The sequence below is a fragment of the Labrus mixtus genome, chromosome 3, assembly GCF_963584025.1.
Source record: "Labrus mixtus chromosome 3, fLabMix1.1, whole genome shotgun sequence".
Classification (NCBI taxonomy): Eukaryota; Metazoa; Chordata; class Actinopteri; order Labriformes; family Labridae; genus Labrus; species Labrus mixtus.
This window is the reverse complement of record NC_083614.1, coordinates 23,177,737-23,199,469: the sequence shown is the minus strand read 5'-3', so window position 1 is coordinate 23,199,469 and position 21,733 is coordinate 23,177,737. Positions and strand designations below refer to the sequence as shown.

The 21,733-nt window shown below is 39.2% G+C and overlaps 2 protein-coding genes across 2 annotated transcripts in view; both read left to right on the top strand.

Moving 5' to 3' along the window:
* Positions 1–1,455: 1,455 nt before the first annotated feature.
* uhrf1 (ubiquitin-like with PHD and ring finger domains 1) lies at positions 1,456–13,138 on the top strand. Its single transcript, XM_061033843.1, has 17 exons — positions 1,456–1,594; positions 3,242–3,404; positions 3,516–3,782; positions 5,434–5,582; positions 6,189–6,404; positions 6,938–7,053; positions 7,266–7,452; positions 7,586–7,709; positions 8,053–8,160; positions 8,265–8,369; positions 8,723–8,829; positions 8,929–9,091; positions 9,515–9,652; positions 9,973–10,093; positions 10,385–10,533; positions 11,103–11,201; positions 11,310–13,138. Exons 2-17 carry the CDS (start codon positions 3,252–3,254, stop codon positions 11,454–11,456), a joined length of 2,349 nt encoding a protein of 782 aa, XP_060889826.1. The 5' UTR covers positions 1,456–1,594; positions 3,242–3,251; the 3' UTR covers positions 11,457–13,138.
* Positions 13,139–13,673: 535 nt separating this feature from the next.
* Positions 13,674–21,733, top strand: part of kdm4b (lysine (K)-specific demethylase 4B) — a 48,575-nt gene continuing 40,515 nt past the window's right edge. The window contains exons 1-4 of the mRNA XM_061033842.1: positions 13,674–13,763; positions 17,691–18,131; positions 19,248–19,423; positions 21,468–21,582. Of these exons, the coding sequence (XP_060889825.1) occupies positions 17,718–18,131; positions 19,248–19,423; positions 21,468–21,582 (705 nt within the window). The 5' untranslated portion in view covers positions 13,674–13,763; positions 17,691–17,717. The remainder of the gene's footprint in view (positions 13,764–17,690; positions 18,132–19,247; positions 19,424–21,467; positions 21,583–21,733) is intronic.

Genomic DNA, 21,733 nt, shown 5'->3' with positions numbered 1-21,733 from the left:
CTTGGGATCAATTGTTAAAAACACAATACCATTATTCTTTTCTGATGGTCGTCACTGGTGTTCTTGAACGATTTATTTATTCATGTCCGATGAATCCAACTAAAAAAAACACAATATCCCATTTACTTCTTTGGTGATGACATCCAAATCTAGCTTCCTTTTAAAACTAAATGTAAGGATTCAATGCAGAATGCAGCAATTGCTGAACTGTCTGAAGGATGGTAAAATTGGATGGAGATTGTTATATCTGGACACCCACAGCTTTTTGATGACTTTTTTTACTCCAGTTAGACCACTTAATTCAACAAATGAACTGCTCTTGGAAGTCCTGAGATCAAAACATAAAAACAGGGGATTGAGCCTTTGCGGTGACAGCTCCTTAATTTTGGAACAATCTTCCTATCCACATGAGATCTCAGTCAATTGCCATTTTTAAGTCACTGATGAAGATGCATCTCTTCTCACTGGCATCCTCGTATTTGTTTATTATTTATTTCTATTGTTAAGCTTGTCTGTTGTAATTATTCTGTTTATGGTTTTAAATCTTTGCTATTGTTTAATTTTCTTATTTGTTTTATTATCATGTCTCATTATATGCAGTATCTTTGTCTATGACCGCTTTTGGTCTTTTATTGAGATTTTATTTCAATTGTATAGTTTCTCTTGGTTGTACATTAGGCCTACTTTGGTCAATGTGAGTTGTTTCAAATGTGATTTATAAATGAATGTGACTTGACTTTTAATTCAAAATATTTGATTTCTTTCTTGCACAAAATTAATGTAAACTATATCCTATAACATAGGTGTAGGAAACTCTTGTTGTTTAGTTTGTTGTTTAAAAAACTGTGTTCAGGATTACAGACACAGCTAGATTGAGGAACAGTGCCACACCAGGAGAGTATTTTTTAGGATAGTAATGTGGGCTACTGGTTGCCTTAACATGTTTTATTGTTCTAATTCTCTCCCATGTCCCCAAATAGGCTACAGATCATCCACTTCTCATTTAAACTTAGTTTTTTTTCATTCACCTTCCGCTCCCGCCTTAAAGGAGAGGTAGCCTAATTACACATCATTAATTCAAGAGTTTTTGTAACTCTCTGGGGTTTCCACAAATAAGTTCCACATATAAGACGAAACATTTGAAGAAGGGAGATCACTCAGAAACAAATGAAGACTCAGTCATACTTCAGAGATGAAAACGAGCTCTATCAGTGAGCTTGTTTACAAGAACCACCATCTGTCTCTCTGGGTTACCGCTGTTTACTGGGTTCCACATAATCTCGCGATAAACACCAGAAGGCGAGCTGCACCCACGAGAATGTCGTTTCGCGCGCTGAGGCTAAGCTCCAGTCACATTTGGGAGTGACAGCCCTTCTGCCCAATGAGCTCGTTTTTCTGCGAGGAAACTAGCCAATGGCGTCGCTTGATTTTTAGGGCAGGCGTGGTATCTAAGTCTTGAAGAATAACTCATTGATCGATCTCCAACAAGGCATAGAGTTGGTCGTGCAAACCTTGCATAGAAGTTATTTTGGGGAAAACGTGCACGTTAATTCTAATACGTCAAATTCTTGTTTTCACTTTGTCGAACAATCAGGTAAAGCGAGATTTCCTTTTGTTATTTTAACTTTCAGAATTGTACTCATTGATTTCTTCATTCTGTAGCTAGCTTACTAAGGTTAGCTAACTTGACAAAGTCCTGCCTCGTTTCTGTTTTGCTTGACGTACTACATTAAGCTCCACTGCCAGCCAACGAAACAAGGTTCAAAAAGTAGTTGATGATGACTTCATATAATAATTTTTTACTGTGGTTTAATGTAGTTTTATTTGCTATTGGCAATATACCACCAGTAAGCTGTACAAACAATAAGTAACGTGGTTTGCTGTGTGGCTTAGCGTTGCAGAGTGGGAGATGTTATCTTGTTTTGTTTATCTGTAACACAATAATGGGCAGCAAATAGTGAATTTTCAGATATCTTCTACAGTTTAGTGTCTCTTGTGAAGCAAAACAAATAACGCTAACCTTTTTAAAATGATTTGATTTTCCCCCTCGATTTTCTTAATTTCCTTGAGGTGAATAATAATGTTAACTGCTGCATGTTGAGTAAGTGTCTGATGTCAAATTTCATGTCTGAGAAAGTAGTGTTTCCGATGTTTTCACTTGTGTTTTTAATCGCTGGTGTTTTATTTCTTAGACCCCCCCAAAAAAAACTACGAGCCGTCCAGCTCGCTTCTCAAAATATTTTAGTAATATCAAGTCACGTCTCTGTGATCTAGTCCTTCTTTTTTTCGTCTTGTGTTATTCAATTTTAAACCAAAAAAAAATAAGATGGTATTTCGGTGTGTTTCATTGTCACAGAGCGCAGGCACATTGTTTGCCAGCGCTCCCTTCCGTCCGGATGTGCCTGCTTTTAAAAGAACTGGGAGGGGCTTACAGCTCAGTTTCCCGCACTGTATTTAAATCAGCTTGTTCCCTCCCTTTCTAAATATTTTGTCCAAGTGACAGCCCAGTGCTGACAACAATACACGCTCCAAAAGACTGGCAAAACCACATCCCTGCATCTCAGGAGCATTCATTTAGTTCCTTGAGTGAAGTTAATAGTTTATGCTGTAGAGTAAAGCAGCATTAACTCTAAAATAGTGTTTTTGGCTTTCACAATGTAATACAGTAACCTTTTTGAGAGGAAAAAATTAAGTGTTAAAATTATTGCATTGCTTAAATTTGAGCACTAAAGAGAAGGGAAATAATTTAGAAAGCTTATTTAAACATGGGCTTAGTAGTAAGAGTTGCAGGTACAGAAAGTGACAGATAATGGAGCATTTTTTGACCACATTTAATAAAATAAAGTAAATCTAAATCGGCATAGCTCTTGAATTAGTAGTTCTGTAATTAGATAGGGACAATAACCGGGAAGAAATAATCTAATCCTATGAAAATATCAAATGTTTTTAATTAAGTAGACAAGGCCACTTGTTTACGAGAAGCAAACTAACTTCTGTTTTATCAGACAAAAACACAGTTGTTTGTATTTAAATGCTATTTATTAGTATTACTTTTTGCGAGTTGATACAAAAATATACTAATGAGAAGATCATGTTGTTGATGTAAACACAATTTCCTGGCATCAAAAACCTGAAGTTGAAGTTATCAAAGATGCATATAATTCAATGATGTCCTGTGTAAGAGAAGTTACAATTGCAAAGCTTGTGCTTAAATGGGTTATCATGATGCTGGTTGTCACAGGGCCTCTGCAATGTGGATTCAAGTGCGCACAATGGATGGGAAGGAAACCCACCGGGTGGATTCCCTTTCCAAACTCACTAAGGTGGATGAGCTGCGTGTTAAAATCTTTGAGCTCTTCAAAGTAGAGCCAGAAAGGCAGAGGCTGTTTTACCGCGGCAAGCAGGTGAGGCAGCTTTCTTATAATCTTGTCACTTCTTGTTCATGGTGTAAAAACAACCAGTCATAAAAGTCTGCATTTCTTCATTTAACCATGTCATTTATTCTTGTATATCAGATGGAGGATGGCCATACCATATTTGACTACAACGTGGGTCTGAATGACATAGTGCAGCTGCTTGTTAGACAGAAAATGGCCCCTGTTGATGTCGTCAAAAGCAAGGATAAAGAAGCTGAGCTCTCTGACTCTGATTCTGGTTGTGGCTCAACCCAGAGTGAGTCTGACAAAAATTCAACTCATGGGGAGGTAGAGGCTCAGACAGCCGGCACCTCTGCCCAGACAAACGCCACAGAGCTCATTGATCCAGGCTTTGGATTTTATAAGGTATGATGAACATTTTTCTTGTGGTACTCATTTCTGTGATATATACATTGGTAACAAATTACTTTTGCATTATGGGAAAGGGAGAAAAACTTTTCCTTTTATGTTTAGTTTGGTTCAGTACGGTAAACCCTGAAGTTGCTTGTGTTTCAACAGCCAACTGTACCCTTATATGATTATCCAGATGGAAATATTCATGTCAGCTATGTAAAGCCCCGTTTCCACCAAGCTGTCCGGTATGGATCAGTACAGTTTGGTTCAGTAATGATTTGTTTCAGACGAGGCTGTTTGCCGCGAGGGAAAATACAGCCTTCCTTTATTACCGCTGTCACACAGGAAGTGACGATTCTTTCGACCAATCAACGGACTGCAGTGTTTAGCTCCAGCTTTTAGGGTCGGATCGGTAGACTTGGCACCCCAACAGAAGGGCAGAAAAAAGTAGGACGGTACGGGATGGTAATTTGGGGACCTTTACCGACTTTTGATAGTGGAAACGCCACAAAATGGGTGACGAACTGAACTGCTTGGTGGAAACGGGGCTTAATAGTGTTACATAATAGCAGCCCAACACAGTGTAGCCCACTATTAAGTTAAATGTTCAAGAACAACAGTTTACAGTAAACAAAGGGACCCTGTAGGGTTGGAGCGGCACCCCAACAGAAGGATATCTTTTTTTTAAAAGGATGGTACGGATCCCTTATTTTGGTACCATCCCCAATTTTTGACGTTGGGAACCCCAATGAATGGGTACTGTACTGTACAGAACCGAACTGAACACACAAATAAACACATAGACACGACAGGAGAAGGAAAGGTGGAGAGAGAACAACAGGCTTAGCTTCTAAAAGTAAACAATCAACCCCGTGCTCAGCCGTTAACAGTCTGTATATATGGTCAAAACATTAAGGAGCACCAGAATGAGTTGCTCTGCTGTGCAGAGCGGTAATACACTAATTTCCAAACTATGATTGCCGCTGTGTTATGTGATGGCAGCAGCATCACATGTAGCCTATTCATACATGCAGGGGACACTGACTCTGCATGCACAGTGTTTAGTTCTCTGACTCCTGATGGTGATATCAGACAAACTTTTATTGTGGATTAGTCACAGAACAATAAAACTAGCGCTTTTAGATCAAACGACACCAAAGTGGCAGCCTGACGTGCTCCAGGTCACTTGAGACATCGCATGGGATGCAACTATTGCGCATGTACACATTGTAATTAGGATGTTTAAACTATATATTGTTTAGCCCATAAATATAAATATTGTTAGATCATAAAGATAAACTTTATTGATCCCCCATGGGGGGTATTTTTTTGTCATGAAGCCTGATGTCCCTTTACAGTTCAGCATCATTTACCAACTGCAAACTTCCCTTGAGTGGTCCTGTCTTTGCACCCGTAATGCCGCCTCCATATATGTAGAAGTGTGTCCAGCTCATTTTGCTGGGCTGCTAGTAGCTTTCTCTGCATTTCAATGTGGCAGTTTTTTCTTGTTGTAATTTCAAATATCAAACTTGTTTTCCAAAAATTTGTCAAATAAAACTGAAATTAGATTTTCTGCTGAGATGCTGTGCCAAACACCTTACTACATTTTAAAAGCTTGCACCTTTTAAAATTCATTTTATTCTTTCCTTGTGTGTTTCGAAAGGTCAATGAGATGGTGGACGCCAGAGACCTGAACATGGGGGCATGGTTTGAGGCCCAGATTGTAAATGTGACTAAGACCACAAAGATGCCTAAAGAGGAGGCCACGGCGCCAGACGAAGAGGAGATACTGTACCATGTTAAATATGAGGAGTAAGACTCATTTTTCTGTTATGTTCAATTATTTACTATCAAAACATTGTGTTGTGTATAAAATAAAAGGGGCTTTAAATGTTAACTCATTAACACAGGATTAATCTAGAGACCATACATTTTTTTTTAACCAAAATGAATGTCTTTCCTGCCTCTAATGCAAACTAACACGGAGCCCTTTACGCCTTATAAAAACTTTTTATAATAGATTATTTTAAATCTGAATGGGACTTCCTGAAAAAATTAAGAAAAAATCTTGGAAGCGTTATAGACAAGGGAGTAGGAATGCCATTGAAATCCTCATTTGCAGGCAAAGTGACAATGAACTGATAAGTTTTCTTGTGCGTAATCCTATAGTCATGATTCTTTAGCGGTGTCTCTGGCTTTGCCCCCCTCAAAGCAGCTCTTATGGTATTGAGCTTTGCATGTTTGTGATGAAGGGAAATTTGTTCCATTGTCTGGTGAGGATCCACCACTACTTCAGCAGAATGGAACAACTAAACCAAACATACTTTAGTTCACTTGTCAACACACTCAGGCGCTGTGTAGGAAACACCTGTGTTGGTGTGTAGCTTTCTTTTGAGGTTATCACTTTCACTCTCACAGTTACCCAGAGAACGGGGAGATTCAGCTGCTGAAGAAGGATGTTCGACCGCGGGCCCGTACAGTGTACCAGTGGCACCAGTTGGAAAAGGGGATGGTCGTTATGGTCAACTACAACCCAGACGACCCCAAGGAGCGTGGCTACTGGTATGATGCAGAGATCCAAAGGAAAAGGGAGACGCGCACCCTGCGAGAGATCTATGCCAAGATCATTCTCGGGTAAGAGCTTTTTTTTGCATGTAAATGACTGCATTTGTTAATACCTCACATAGTAGGAGCAACTGCCAAGTCAAACCTCTAAAGTGAACCTGCTGCGGTGGCAGATGATCATCTTGTGGCCCCATTTCTGTCTGCACATCATAGTTTTATGTTGTCTTGAAGCCACAGCAGCAGGTCGGAAGCGGTAAATTTCCTGCTGTTGTATCATTGTAGTTTCTAGAATAGAGCAATTTGTACTTGAAACTTTTTAAGCAGGGTAAAAGGCTTATCCGTTTAGATGATTTGAAGAAAATATTGTAATGCTTTAATACATGTAATGTAAACTGCAGTGTTTTCTTTGGTGCACTTTTCTATTAACCCTGCGTATATTGCAAGGAGGAGGGTTCACAGCTGTATTTCTACTTTACAGAATGTTTTCATTTAAGCCTTAAAAGTCATTCAGGTTTCCCTCATATACAATGATATCAATACACAAAAAAGCACAAATACACAGAGGATGATGAAAAATGGACTAATTGTTTCTTTGTTTTCAGTGATGCTGGTGACTCTCTGAATGACTGCCGGATCATGTTCTTGACTGAAATCTACAAAATCGAGGTGCCTGGTTCTCTAGCTGACACCCCTGCTGGATCTGAGAGTCCACTAAAAAGTATGTTTATGGATGAAATGTTTGAACTGTACAGTTGGGAGTTATTTGCCGTTTACATTGCAAAAAAAAAAAGTTGACAGTTCAATCAGCAGGATTCTGATTTTTAATCTTGTCTAAGTGTAGATTTCAATGAAATGGAACTTGCATGCACCTCTTCCTTGATGTATGTAGTTCTTCTCCATTTTACCAGATGTGTCTTCCTTTTTTTTTAGGATCAAATGGACCTGAGTGCAAGCACTGTAAGGATGATCCCCAAAAAAAGTGTCAGTGGTGTAACTGCCATATCTGTGGCATTAAGCAGGATCCTGACAAACAACTGCTTTGTGATGAATGCGACATGGCCTATCACACTTACTGTCTGAACCCTCCACTCACCTCCATCCCAGATGATGAGGACTGGTCAGTACAATCAGACGTGTTTCTCTCTTGTTTTGGAATATAACATTAAGACTTAGGAATTAAAAAGTTGAAAATAAACGTTGCCATTTTTATGATAACTGTGACCTAAACCTTGCATGTATTTCTGTGCCAGGTATTGCCCAGGTTGTCGTAATGATGCCAGTGAAGTTGTGTTGGCTGGAGAGAAGCTGAAGGAGAGCAAGAAGAAATCCAAGATGGCTTCAGCGAGCTCCTCCAGCCAGAGGGACTGGGGCAAGGTGAGTGCTGACATTGTGCTGACAGCAAAGGGTCTTAATTAAAGGTGCAGAAATACTTCTCATTTTATATGTTATGAATTTAAAAAGACACTTCTAGTCATTGGGCCCCATTACACCTCAAAAAACAATTCAGATGATTGCAATGAAAAATACTGAACATGTTTCATCAAGATGATCTTTTCAATGGCAATATTATATATTGGCACTGGTTACAGAAAGTGATATTTGTTGTCAGAAATACTCTTACAGCCTATATGCTCATTGTCCTTTCAGGCAGCTTTCTATGATTGTGATTAAGTTAGACGCCAAGGTTTTCAAATGTCAACATTTTAAACTCCTCCAGGGAATGGCCTGTGTTGGTAGAACCAAGCAGTGCACCATCGTCCCGTCCAACCACTACGGCCCGATCCCTGGCATCCCTGTTGGCTCCCTGTGGAAGTTCAGAGTCCAGGTCAGTTTACGCAACTGGAGAGAAGAAAAAGAAAAGTTGCACCATATGAATTAAACTAATTATTTCCATTTTCCAGCAGTAACACTGTTCTGTGGCTTTTCTAGGTTAGTGAGTCTGGCGTCCACAGGCCACATGTTGCTGGGATTCATGGCAGGAGCAATGATGGGGCCTTTTCATTGGTCCTGGCTGGAGGCTATGAGGATGATGTGGTATGCTTATCTTTTTTTTAATCTTTCATCTGAGAGATAACTGTTATTGTGCTTATGTCAATTGTATTTAAATAACTTAACAAATCGCTCAATGGAGCTCAGTACTGCAAGACAACATGTAGCTTTAGACTGTTGATTGTCTACATTTTTTGGGAGGAGTTGCACAAATATTACAATGAACTCTTATACAAAAAAAAACAAGTTAGAATAATTTTGTAGTTTCTATGTTTCTCTTTAGTACTTATGGTATAAAACCAATGTTTCTGTCCATGAAACTAAGTTTAAAATCTGCTTCCAAATTGTCTTTGTAGTTTGAAATGTGTGTAATTATTGTTATATGTTTTACAATGTAGGATGATGGTAACGAGTTCACTTACACTGGCTCTGGAGGGCGAGATCTTTCTGGCAACAAGAGGACTGCTGAGCAGTCATGTGACCAGACACTTACCCACATGAATCGGTATGTTGGCGAAGGGCACGACATCACAACTGACTTTAAATCAACAAGATTGGCTTGACTTTAATTTGCATATCTAAATTGTTTGTTTATTTGGACCAGGGCGCTGGCTCTCAACTGCAACGTCAATGTCAACGACAAAAATGGAGCGGAGGCCAAGAACTGGAAGGAAGGCAAACCGGTTAGAGTTGTACGCAGCTGCAAGGGTCGCAAGCACAGCAAATACTCACCTGAGGAAGGAAACCGATATGATGGCATATATAAGGTAAGAGGGAACATCAGATGGATTTGTTTATGTATATAAAAAAAACACATTTACCACGCATTGTTACAACACAGTATGATTATTTATTCAGCCATTATTCATATACAATAATATTTAAACAACACAGACAGTTCAAACATAGTCAACAGTCATGTATTGTGTAGTGACTGAAAAGGAATAGGCAGAAGCAAAAAGCTTATAAATGCCTATCCTACATTCTTATCAAATTCAGCTACCAGCTCTCAGAATAATATGAATTTATTAATTTGGCCTTGACAAGAATATATTAGTGTCACCAGCACAGTATAACCAAATGGAAAAGTCCTTTTTTTTTTTTTTTTTTTTTTTTTAAAACTCATATTTAATTAATTGTCCTGTAACTTTGTAGTTCTTTTATCTATATGCGTTTTTGACTTCACTCAGGTGGTGAAGTACTGGCCAGCCAAGGGAAAGTCTGGCTTCCTGGTCTGGAGGTATCTGCTGAAGCGTGATGATGATGAGCCGGCACCGTGGACCAGAGACGGCAAAGACCGCATCAAAAAGTTCGGCCTCACAATGCAGGTAGAGACTGCCATTCAGACTCGATAGAAAAGAATGACACGTTTTGTTTAAGCACCAAATTCCATCGCTTTATTCATAACGACATTGAATGGTAACAATGGTTTCTCATGTTGCCCTGACATTGTATACTCTCATATTTAGCATAATGTCTCGGTGCTTAGTGTCAATCTACAAGAATGTGAACATTTCATCATTATCAATTTCGACACTTTTAATTTAGTGTAAAAAGTCGTATAGTTTTGAAATGAATATCTATGCATATGAATATCTATCTGTGGATTGAGCTTATTCAGACGTCAATATGTTCTCTCTCGTTCCAGTATCCTGCTGGTTATCAGAAAGAGAAGGAGAACAAAAATGAAGTAGAGGAAGAGGAGAATACAGCGGCTGCAGCAGCAACACCCAGCAAGGCAAAGAGGAAGAGAAAATCTCAGGGTAGTGGTAAGTTCTTTAAATGTATGTGGTTGTTGAGATGTTACTTTTACTTGATATTTATTGGCAGTTCCCTTTTACAAGGCTGCTACAAATCACACCAGAGCTACGCATGGGGCATATTCTTGTTGACAATGTCCCCAAGGCTATTAAGACAGTAATACTGCTTTAGGCGTTAACAGACTTTCCAAGAGAAACTAGACACATATTTCAATGCTTACTCTGTACAAACATGGACACAATTCACTACCATTTTATCCCAGAACTCCACTGCTAACTTCAAGTTTGATTGTTTCTCAGAATCCTCAAAGAGCCCACCAGCAAAGACTCCTAAGAAAACTAAGGTAGAGGTGTATAAGCTCACCAAGGAGCAGAAAGGCTTCATCAAGAATGACGAGCCAAACAAGAAGCTGTGGGACGAAGCCATGGAGTCACTGTCACTTGGACCGGTGAGGATGGCGGTGTATTTGAGACCAGCATTGCTTTGTATGCTTTCGCTTGCGTTTGTCCTGCATGCAGATTGAAGCAACACAGCTTTAAGTCACATTTATATTTTCTGAAGCAATTTAACCCATTCACCATTGACAATGAGGCATTGATTTGAACAGGGACGAGTTGACGTATTGTATACAAGCAAACACTTTATAAACCATATTTGAATGATTTCTTTATTTTGAACATGTAAAAAAAAACAAAAAACAACATTTGTTATTTTGAGTGAAAAAGTTGAACGTGTCCAACATATTAGTTTTTGGAAACGAAGAGTAATGTTGGAATATATGGATGGTCCAAGCTATAACTACACTACAGTGTGAACTAATTGTCCCTGATTGGGTACTAAGGAGCAAAACACCTGCTTTTGTGTGATCAGGTAATCTTTCTCACTTTCTGAAAACAGTAAAAGACTGAAGAATGACAGAAGTTAAAAGTTCTAAGCTTTTAACCTCCTGCCCCAGACGTGTAGCAGTGGAACAGTTTAAAATGTCTTTTCTCACTCGTTAATGCTTTGGTTCTGCAGAAATTCTTAAACAAAGTGGAAGAAATGTTCCTCTGCATTTGCTGCCAAGAAGTGGTCTTTCAGCCTATCACCACAGAGTGCCAACACAATGTCTGCAGGGTAAGAGACAATCTTCACAATCACTGCTTTGAATCCATAAAAAAATGAATGTTAAACAATAGTGGAGACTCTGAGATCTAAAAGCTGTTATTTCTGTTTTCCTCCTAGGAATGCCTTCAGCGGTCCTTCAAAGCAGATGTGTACACCTGCCCGGCCTGCAGGTACGACCTGGGCAAAAACTACTCCATGGCCGTCAACAAACCCCTGCAAGACATTCTTAATCAGTTTTTCCCAGGCTACAGCAATGGACGATGATCATTGGTTGTGCCTACTCAGCCCTTGAGGAAATGCGATAAAAACTGTAAGGGGAATTTTTCAGTAGAGGCAATAAAGAATCAGTTTCTCTTAATATATTTTTAATGATTATAAAACAAGAATTTTTGAGGACTTCAATGTTACCATTTTCACCTCGGATCTGTCATGTGCTGGTAATGATAAATTGAAATTTCCTTTTGTAACTTTACAATAACCCCGTTAATACCCAGAACCAAGATTTTACTCCCAGCTTTATGTTCTGTTCCATTAACTAACGCTAATGTTATTCATGAAGTAAAATGTTTCCTACTTTTAACTAACTCCTCCAGTGTTTAGCACTATTTAAGAGAACTTTACTTCAAGAGTCACTTGGGTGGTTGGCCAAATGTGTTACTTTTGGAAATGGCTTTTAGAACCTGGGTCTCATGTGGTCTGCCGTTAGTCAGGCTGCTGTTGGTTGTCATTTTGAAAGAATTATTAGAAATTTGGTCTAAACTCAAACCTGACCTGGAAGGCTCTGTCGCCTTTAGAGATGTAATTTTCTGTAGTCTTTCTTTTAAACATGTCTGTATTTTGGTGTTTGCAAACACAATGAAGCTTGGTTTCTAAGTAAGAAATTGATGACAAACTAGAGCGAAATGGATCAATCTTCTTGAGTGTGGCACCTTGTGCTGGCATGATCATATGATTGATATGGCATTAACATGAGCAGTGATCTAGGCCCCTCAAGGAGGACTTCTGAAGTCAAAACTGTTCCATATAATGTAGAGTAAAACTAACATACTGGCCTAAACTGAACCAGTTCCAATTTCTTTTTTTATTTGGCCACTTAAACAATCTGAGAGGAAGTGTCTTATTGTGGAGAAATGTCATTTTTAGCATGGTTTATTTTTTCTATGTTTATTGGTTCCTTAAAATTTTCTATATTTGTATGTGATGTTTGTGAAAGTTGGATACAAGTTACTATGATTTTGATAAAACTTTAAAACTTAACATGATTTTCTAAACAAAATAGATTTGATTACTCCTTTTTTTTTTTTTTTTCTTTTTTTTTTTTTAAAAAGCTTCCCTTTTAAGTCCAAAGAAACACAAGTGCTCAACCAAGAATATATAATGTAGAACTCCCATGTATCTAGCTCTTTAGACTTTGTCCCTGACTCTCCAACTTAATTGAGTCTAGAAAATCTATTTGTATTTTTTCTAAAACTAAAATTTGTACTTTTTCATTTTTATAATCCGTTACCGCCATCTGTGCCGGGGGTCTTCAGTCAGATTTGTGTCTCCTGGGGTCACTTGTTATACCTGACCTTTCAAAAACAGGAAATGCTTACATCAAGTTTAAAACCTGAAGGAAATTCCACACACTGCTCCTGAAATTTGATATAGAATAAACATAATTATTTGAATCTGTTATGTATTGCTTTTGCCGTTCCTCTTGTCTTTGAATACTTGTTTTGTAATTTCAAAGGCAGTGTGTGACAATGCCTATTCCCATGCCAGCGGGTCAAGTTTTTGAGATGGAGAGACAAAGATTTGCATAGACTGGTAAATGTATATTTTCATAAATTGTATAATTTTTAGTCCGTTTAGTTTTGATATGTAGTTTTAGAATTGCTTTGCACACGTTGAGTGCAAATATGTGTCAATACATTTTCAGTGTCATTCAATAAAAAAGGTAAAAACAAGATCTTTTGTCTTATTAGGTGGAACTGTGTGGATGTATTTAACTTGGGAGGAGTTTTAATTATCCAGAGGTGTTCAAGCTTTCAGACACGGTCCTTAACTTATTTGTGAATGAGGTCTTGTTTGTATGACAAGGTCTACCTTTTTATTCACATTTTAAGGTAACCAAGATTCAAGAGATCCATATAGAGAACTTGGAATACTACCATTTTATCCAGGTACAATGGCGAAATATTTCAGGGGTTATGCAAATATATATTTTTTACTTTGAGGTTATTTAATCTTACCATGGTTAGATGGTACAGATAACAACATTTTACTCAGCCGGCAGTGCCTACGTGCTTGGTTTGCACGTCGGCTGACTACGAGTGGAATTGCTCGTTTCAATGGCAGATTGTTATGTCGATAGCCGGATAAACCAATCACATCGTTGGGTATCTGACTACGAATTCCCTCATCCGGGTTCTCCAACCAATCGCATTGCCCAGTTTCTGAAGGGGGCGTGACTCCGATTATCCTCAGCGAGCTAATGCTATAGACGAAAATCGATCAAGGGAGTTTTTTCAAAGCGAAACCAAATCCATTGAGCAAAAACAGGGAGAGGAGAATTGCTTGCGGCAGGAGGTAATATTTCCCAAACGGGATTCATTTTTAATTCAACGTATTCTCGTGTAATCGCGATGTGTAAGGTTTCTGTCGTCGCGGTGTTTTTGTTTTTTTCCCCCTGAATGCAGATATGGAAGCAGCCTGCTAGGACCAAAGCTAGCGTTAGCTCAGGTTACCCTAGCTTCTCGATGAAGTGTAGTTCTGCTGTAATGTTACGGTTGTTTGGCGTAAATAAAAACATTCACGTTTGTCACACACGTCCGGAGGTGTGTGTGTGGGATGCACATTTTGACCCGGTTTTATGCGCTTCAGCAACCAGCTTTTGTTGGGATAACATGCTAACAGTGGATGTTGGTTGTGCAGCACCACCGTCACCTTTAGCAGCAGCAGCAGCAGCCTGTTAACCCCGAGCAGCTACCTTTTTTGCTTTTGTATCCAGGTGTGTGCATGCATTAGCAATAATGTGGAACAATGTTGTACGTGAAGGTCAGTGTTTCTCAGTAGGGAGGGACGAGTGTTGCAATTTTGAAGTAAGTCTCAGGGCCCAGACGGAGTTAAAGGGGCTATGTAGGCCCCTTTTTGTTGTGGTTAGACAGCTGGGGGGGTCATGTGGCCTTCTATCATCTGAATAGGTCCGCCCCGGTCCAAAAGAGGTTCTTAACTTGTGAAATAATAATATTCAGGAAGAAGGACTGTGAACTTAATGACAGCGTCAGTCTATTTGTGAGCAGCCTCTAAGCCACTTAAGCAGGATACTGTTGGATTTCTTTTCCTTTTTTTTTTAAATTTTTTTTTATTATTTACTTTCTTGTTGTTATATATTGATTCAGAAAAACACACACACGCACTCTTTTAATCCAGACACTTATTCCAGAGTTGGTAGTTTTGAGCTCAGACCATGTTTCCTGCACAGGTAGGGTGTTGGTGCTTTATGCAAATGACTGCTTGTTTTGTTTGCTGTGTCAATTAGTTTAACGTTGTTGTAATAGGAAGTCAAAGCACAAATAGGAAACTTCAGTTAGTACAGTGTTGACCGACTCTGTGGGTGTCAGAAGAATTGTGTGTAGTTGCATGCATTGCATATTAAGGGATTTTAGTGTTTAGGTATACGCCAAAAACAATCATTTACAACTGTACTTTCCAAATTGTCTAAGTGTTGCAGAGTAAAATGCTATTGTAGAATTTTTTTTGTAATCTTCAAGGAAAATAAATTCTTGTCTCCTGTTTGTGTGGAAGAAAAGTGAATATCGTGCTGAATGCTGAAGGTATTCCTGAAGTAAAAAAAGAAAGCGCTTTAAGTTCTCACAGGCTCTACTATTGTTAAGTTCATTATGCACTTCCATAACACACATTGTGTTTACACTCTGTGGTGATTTGCTGGTAGACCACTTCTTAGCAGCATGTGCAGAGGAACATTTCTTCAACCTTATTTTGAGGACACCTGCAGCAACAAATCATTAAAAAGTCACTATCTGTCACCCTCAGTTACTTTGCCAGGAACACTGTTTTGCAACCCTTAAGGAAAGTCGGACTGCTTCTAATAAGCAACTATCAATGTATCCACTGATTTCATATATATATATATATATATATATATATATATATAAGGAGCATCCCTAATTGTGTCGTCAAAAAGTAAGTGAAAACACCTGTCACAAGTTCCCAGCTCTTAATGTGACATCTTTTACAGACTTGTTGTCTGAGCAGCAGCCCAAAACTGAAAGTTATTCAGTCAGATGATGTTCAGTTATTTATCATCCTCTGGTTGGTGAATCCAGGGTCAGAGATTGGAAGTCGTTTTAACTGAAAAACAACTGAAGGGATCGGTGTATTGCCAAAAACAAATGGTGACACGTTTATTTCAATCAGCTAATACATTATTAACTGAATGTTCATGTCCAAAGTTGATTGGTCTTAAGCAGTTTTAACTGTAAAAGGAGCTTTTTAAGTTGCTCTTAGAGCTGTTTCCTTTACTTAGTGTTGCTACTTGATGAACCACAAGACTCGAGAGCTGCTAAAATGTATGAAAAACCCAGTGATACACATTAATACCTAGTCAGGAGTATAAGGACAAGGGGTGAAACTTTCCTGTCAAATGAAGTTAAGTATAGCTTTGCTGATTAATAATAAAAATAATGCTGTTTTGTTTGACTGCCAAACAAAAAACAACAACATTAAACCGATTCTAAAAGACTCAAGCAAACCCAGTTACTCAGGACTTAATCACATAGCCTAACAGTTTGAGCTGTGGTACATTTTAAGATCTGTTGTTGTGGACATTTAGTGTCTGATTGTCTCCCTGGGATTCTCACACTGTTTTCTGTTCAGAGAGGGCAGCTGGAAGTCTGCTGGTCTCTGGGGTCGCATGTTTTTCTCACTTCATGTCACCTCCTCCTATAACCTGACAATGGCAGTTATTAAATTAACGTTAGAGATTATATGTTTACTTGTTGATGTTGCCCTTCATTATAATGCGTTACTATAAGGTAAATGAATCATGTACCTCAACACTTTTTCAGCATAGAAGTGTCTTGAATAGAGCAGCAAATACTATTCTTTCAAACAAACATAATTAAACGTTTTTATAAACAAGCAGCTAGTTATTATTTTGATTGTTTTTTAAGCAAAAATGAAGAAATCAAAAAATGTACTAGTTCCAGGCAAGCACCTTTAATGTAAAGGGTCTGATACTTTTCTGTTTTGGTTAGAATGGCAAAAGAAGAGTCTTTATGTAGTGGACTTCTGGCGAGTTGTTGCTATACAAATAAAGATGAATTGATTGATTTTAGAGTATTTTTGACAATATTTTTCGAAAGTTTAAAGATGTGAAAAAAAAAAAAAAAAGGTAAATCGGTGGATTGTAAAGAAGTGGCAGCCATAATCCTGCATGAGACTAGTGCATAAAGCCTGATTCACACTTCTGGGTTCAAACTTCACCGTGGCATATGCCTTAGGTTTGCGTAGCCCTGTGCCTGCTTAGGTAGACTGATGTGCACGCCCTCATGAATATAACTACCTGTCGCATGCCCTGTGATTGAGCTGATGGGTAGAATGAATTGCTTTTCCTGCATTTACAACATTTCTTGTATTGCAGCCATAATTGAAATTATGCAGAAGGAAGAACGCTACGAGCCAGAATAATCAACTGCTGCTCAATATTTATCAGCTCAAACTCCAACATAATACGCTTGGTTTCAGTCGCCGCAGTTTCCCGTACACAAACAAGCAGAGAACGTGTTGAGAATGTGCCGGATATAACAAGCATAGAAATCAGACCGCCAACTAGCGTTTATAGGGGGAGCATTGCAGAGCTAGCAGACACACCAATGCACGAGTATTTAGTGCTCACAAATGGCCTAGTCCTCTTCAGTGTAGCTATGGCGTCATTCAACGCAGAAGTATAAAACAGGGTCAAGATAGCCTGAAGGCATGTCAGTAATGTTGCTGTTAAGCAGCCAAAACAGAGGTGTCAGATGATGTGGTCAGGTTTGGTTGGTCGGGAGCTCATTAGCACTTTGAATTTCCTTCTTGTTGAAATGTGCTATATAAATAAACGTGCCTTGCCTCATGGAAAGCAGGACAATTATAATGGGTGTAGTGACTCTTGATGAACAGGTCGAAACCTCACTGGTTTCTAATTTGCTTAAAAGAGAATTAGAATTATTTCCCTACATATAACTAAACAGGGAGCTAAAGGTTTTGACATGTGGCATGTAAAGAATACGAAGCTGAAAATAATCAGTGTCTTCAAAATTATTGTGTCCCTGGATTCATATTTCGTTTTATAAAACGCCAGGAAGAGTGTAAATGTGGTTTATTTCTATTCTTAAAAAACATCAACATAATAACTAGATTTGAGTTTGCCTTTCCTGTAAAGAGAAATGGTTTTAGAAAATGTCCAACGTAGACTGAATATGCCCTGACTGTTCATTCTCTACCTTCCAGGTTTACCTGCAACCCTTAAAAGACCCGATGGCTACCGACATGCCCATGGACACGGTGCCGGCTCCTCACCCTGCCCCAGCCTCACCCACTGAAACTACCCCAGCCTCTCCTCCCGCTCTCAGCTCTGATGCTGCCCAAGATCAAATTCCCGCCAAGGAGCCAGCATTAGCCGAAACCCCCGACTCAGCAGTGACCTCAGAACACGATGCCGCTCCAGATCATACTCCGGCTCAGCCTGCAGACCCAAACCTGGCCCCCGGCCTTGTTCCAGGCTCTGACCTGCCGCCGACCCCTCTGCCACCACCACTGCCACCAGTCAGCGCCAAGAACCCCAGCTGCAAGATCATGACCTTTAGGCCCACCATGGAGGAGTTCAAAGACTTCGCCAAATACATCGTCTACATGGAGAGTCAAGGAGCTCACCGGGCTGGCCTGGCAAAGGTGAGGACAACATTCACACTCTGACACATGAAATACATAAACCTATATGCAGTCCTTACTGTCATGTTATGGTCAGGTTCTAACTGCTAGCTAGGAAGATTATTGAAAAAACTTTCAGACAAAAGTGACACATGTATATTACAACTAACTAGATCCCAAAGTGGGGTCTTAACATTTCATATTTAGTTTAATTAAAATGACAAAAAGCCCCAAAGGATTATACATGATAATACTTAAGGCCGTTGTTAACCATAGAAAAAGTTGGTCGACTGAAATTAAACCCAACAACCAATCGATTGGTAGTTGTAAAAAAACTACAAGTCAACGCTTATAAATGACAGTGCAGTCAGAGCACCCTGGCTATTAGTCTAATAAATAATAATGTATAATAAATTATGCTACAAGGTGCTATCTCGTGTATAACGGCTCCAGACCTATATTCATATTCACAGTTTTTTTTTTCAAACACGTCATCACTCTGGTCTCCCTCCAACCCTGCAAAAAATGCTCGATGCATCTTCCCTATGAAAGTAACACGTGCAATGTCAGACCAACGAGAGGGCATCGATCAACCAACCAATCAACTAATCAATCGACTGAAGGATGTCAGCCCTACTTATATTATGTAAATAAAAAAGGAGAAGCAAGCCTTTTTGATATCTTAGAAGATTAAATCAGTAACGGTTGAGGATTTGCTAAAATTGTTGTTGTAAATAAAATTTCAGTCAAATAATTAACATAAATAGCCACATTGTATAACATAACATAAATAGTCTTTGCTTTTCTGAGAATGTCTTTTCAGACCACATACAAAAAGATTAAGTACGATTCCAAAAGCTCTATACATGCTTTAGCAGCGTGGGATGCTCGTTCAGTTCGGTTAGTAGAGCTGGCGCCCCATGAACACAGGCTACAGCCCTTTTCCCCACTGGTCGCAGGTTCAACCCCTGATCCTGCTTTTGTTGGTGCAAGTCACGCCCCACTCTCCCTCACTCCATGTCCCGTCTGTTTTCCACTGTCCTGTCCAAATAAAAGCAAAAGCCCCCAAAATCATCTGGGGGAAAAAAAAACATGTTCCTGAAGGTAAATTGAAAAGTCTGCCGTCTCTTTCACCAGGTGATTCCTCCCGAGGGCTGGAAGCCTCGGAAATCCTACGACAGCATCGAGGACATGGTGATTCCAGCTCCGATCACACAGGTTGTGACCGGACAGTCGGGTCTATTCACTCAGTACAACATCCAGAAGAAGTCTATGACTGTGGGAGAGTACCGCAAGATGGCCAACAGCAAGAAGTAAGTTGGCCGGTTGTTGTTTTGTGTGTTTTCGTTGTTATGTGTGGACATAGTCAACCACATACTAAGAGGAATTGAGACTGATACTTGTACTGTGCTATGATTTCTCTCGTTTCATGTCACTGAAATCAACAAAGACTCAAACATTTCTTGACGTCTTTTTCTGTTGATCAATATTATAAACCTACAGGTCTAAAGTCTGAAACCAGTAAGACCAGTATGTCTACAGGCAGTGTATAAAACTGAGGCTGTACATTTGTTTAGAACTGTATTTTCTGCCCTCTAGTGGGAAAAGTCTTAAATGAAATAGAATCACCACTATAGTATCATCATATCATATTTATTGAGGATATAATTTAGGACTCGGCATGTTCAATACTTCAACATCAATAAGGAATAAAAATGATTATATTGCAAAAAAAAGAGGAAAATTGTTGTCATCCGTTTTCCACTCTCCTATGGTTCTGAGATGAAGGTATTTAGAAAACCGAGAAGTGTCAAAGAAAAAAAGGTTGAACTACTCCTAATGCTGGATGCTTTCTAATAGGGCTGCACGATATTGGGGAAAAAATGACATTGCAATATATATATTTTTTACTGCGATATATATTGCGATATTTTTTAAAGTTTACTGCTTCACTCTGTTCTGCTCAATTCTCCCTGAAATGATGATTACAGACTCTCACCTGATTGCCTCTCTCTCTCTCTCTGCCTCCGTGAATGCTATTTGCATGTTGATATCCGTTAATTATTGAAATTGATCTGTAATATTTCCTGCAAGTGATTCTTCTCACATCAGGTCAGACTTTTTAATAACGCACTCATGCACTGAGGTTCCATCCTTTAAGTATCCCTCCGTGACCAAATAATATTATGGGGATATTTATTAAATATATTAACATGCTGCGTGTGCGCCCCTCCAGCCTGCGTGCGAGAGGGAGAGAGACACACAGTGGGAGCGCGCACATACATAGCAATAAGTAAGGTCTTTTACCTGCTTTTTGTAACATAACAATGAGTAAGGTCTTTTTACCTGCTCTTTTGTAATGTTAACAGACAAAGAGTAAGGTATTTTACCTGCTTCTTGTAAAGTGTCTCGAGACAACACTTATACAAATAAAAATTGATTGATTGATTGATTGATACATACAGGCTGAGCAGACGCGCAATGGCTCACAGAGTTTGTCCTCCTCCTGCGTTTTGCCTTTTTTGTAGGCTTGAGTAATCAGTTGCCAGAGATGTAAATCAATGAAAAGTAATGTTTACAGACATTTCTAGAACAAGCACAATGCATTTTGTGAAGATGAAAAAAGGGCGATTTCCGCAGGAAGCAAAGCAAACTTTAAGCAACGGATTACTTCAACATTAAACTACGACTGTTTCAAGTTTCATGGCAGCTCATGAAATCGCAAGGCGTGGGAAGGAGGACGTGAAATAAACAATAAAATGGGCTCTCAGAAGATCGAAACTTAGACCTCAAAAACAAAACCGAGAGCCCGTTCTGACTGAAGACAAAGTTGAACGCACAGATCTGGAGGCCGCTGCCTTTAACCCCCGAAAGTGTTAAGTATAGCCCCTCATGTTGCAGTTTGCTTATTAACTATAAGCAAACTGTCAGATTGTCAAAATCCCTGCTATGCTCCGCTCACATTCACTGCTCCCTCTCTCTCAGTCGCTCGACCACTCGCTGCACGTCGCTCTGCCCGACCCTGTTAACAGCAGGTGGTGTTCCGACTATGCGAGTTGTTACATGTAATGTGATAAAATACATAAATGTATGCTCATTTAGATCTTTGTAATGTGAATGGGCGTAGACAGGCTACATAAACTTAATTGAAAGGCTCAAATATATTTTTCGGCTCCAGACGGTTTTAATTTATTTTCTTCACATCGCATAACCTTGCGGTGTGACTTATTGTGCATTCGCACATCGCGATGACGATGATGAAACGATGTATCGTGCAGCCCTACTTTCTAACATGCTGTTTTATTGCAATCTCCCCGAACACTGCTGACAATATGACTGATCCGGTGCTGTTTTCAGGTACTGCACACCCCGGCACAAAGACTTTGATGACCTGGAGAGGAAGTACTGGAAGAACCTGACATTTGTGTCCCCCATCTATGGTGCGGATGTCAGTGGCTCCATCTATGATGAGGTAAGGGCAGAGTGTTTTTCAACTTTGAAGATGCTTATTTTTGATCGCTTATTTGCTGACCCTGCTTGTGTTACTTGATACTTATATTGCCAGACTGTTATTCAATAATGTAAAGATATAAAATAATTGATTCAATTTGTTTTTAATTGTG

Excerpts from the sequence above, each read along its gene's own strand:
- uhrf1 (XM_061033843.1), top strand. The coding sequence starts at position 3,252 with ATGTGGATTCAAGTGCGCACAATGGATGGGAAGGAAACCCACCGGGTG. Across the intron at positions 6,405-6,937 it reads TATGCCAAGATCATTCTCGG|TGATGCTGGTGACTCTCTGA; the intron begins GTAAGAGCTTTT and ends CTTTGTTTTCAG. Across the intron at positions 10,094-10,384 it reads GAGAAAATCTCAGGGTAGTG|AATCCTCAAAGAGCCCACCA; the intron begins GTAAGTTCTTTA and ends ATTGTTTCTCAG.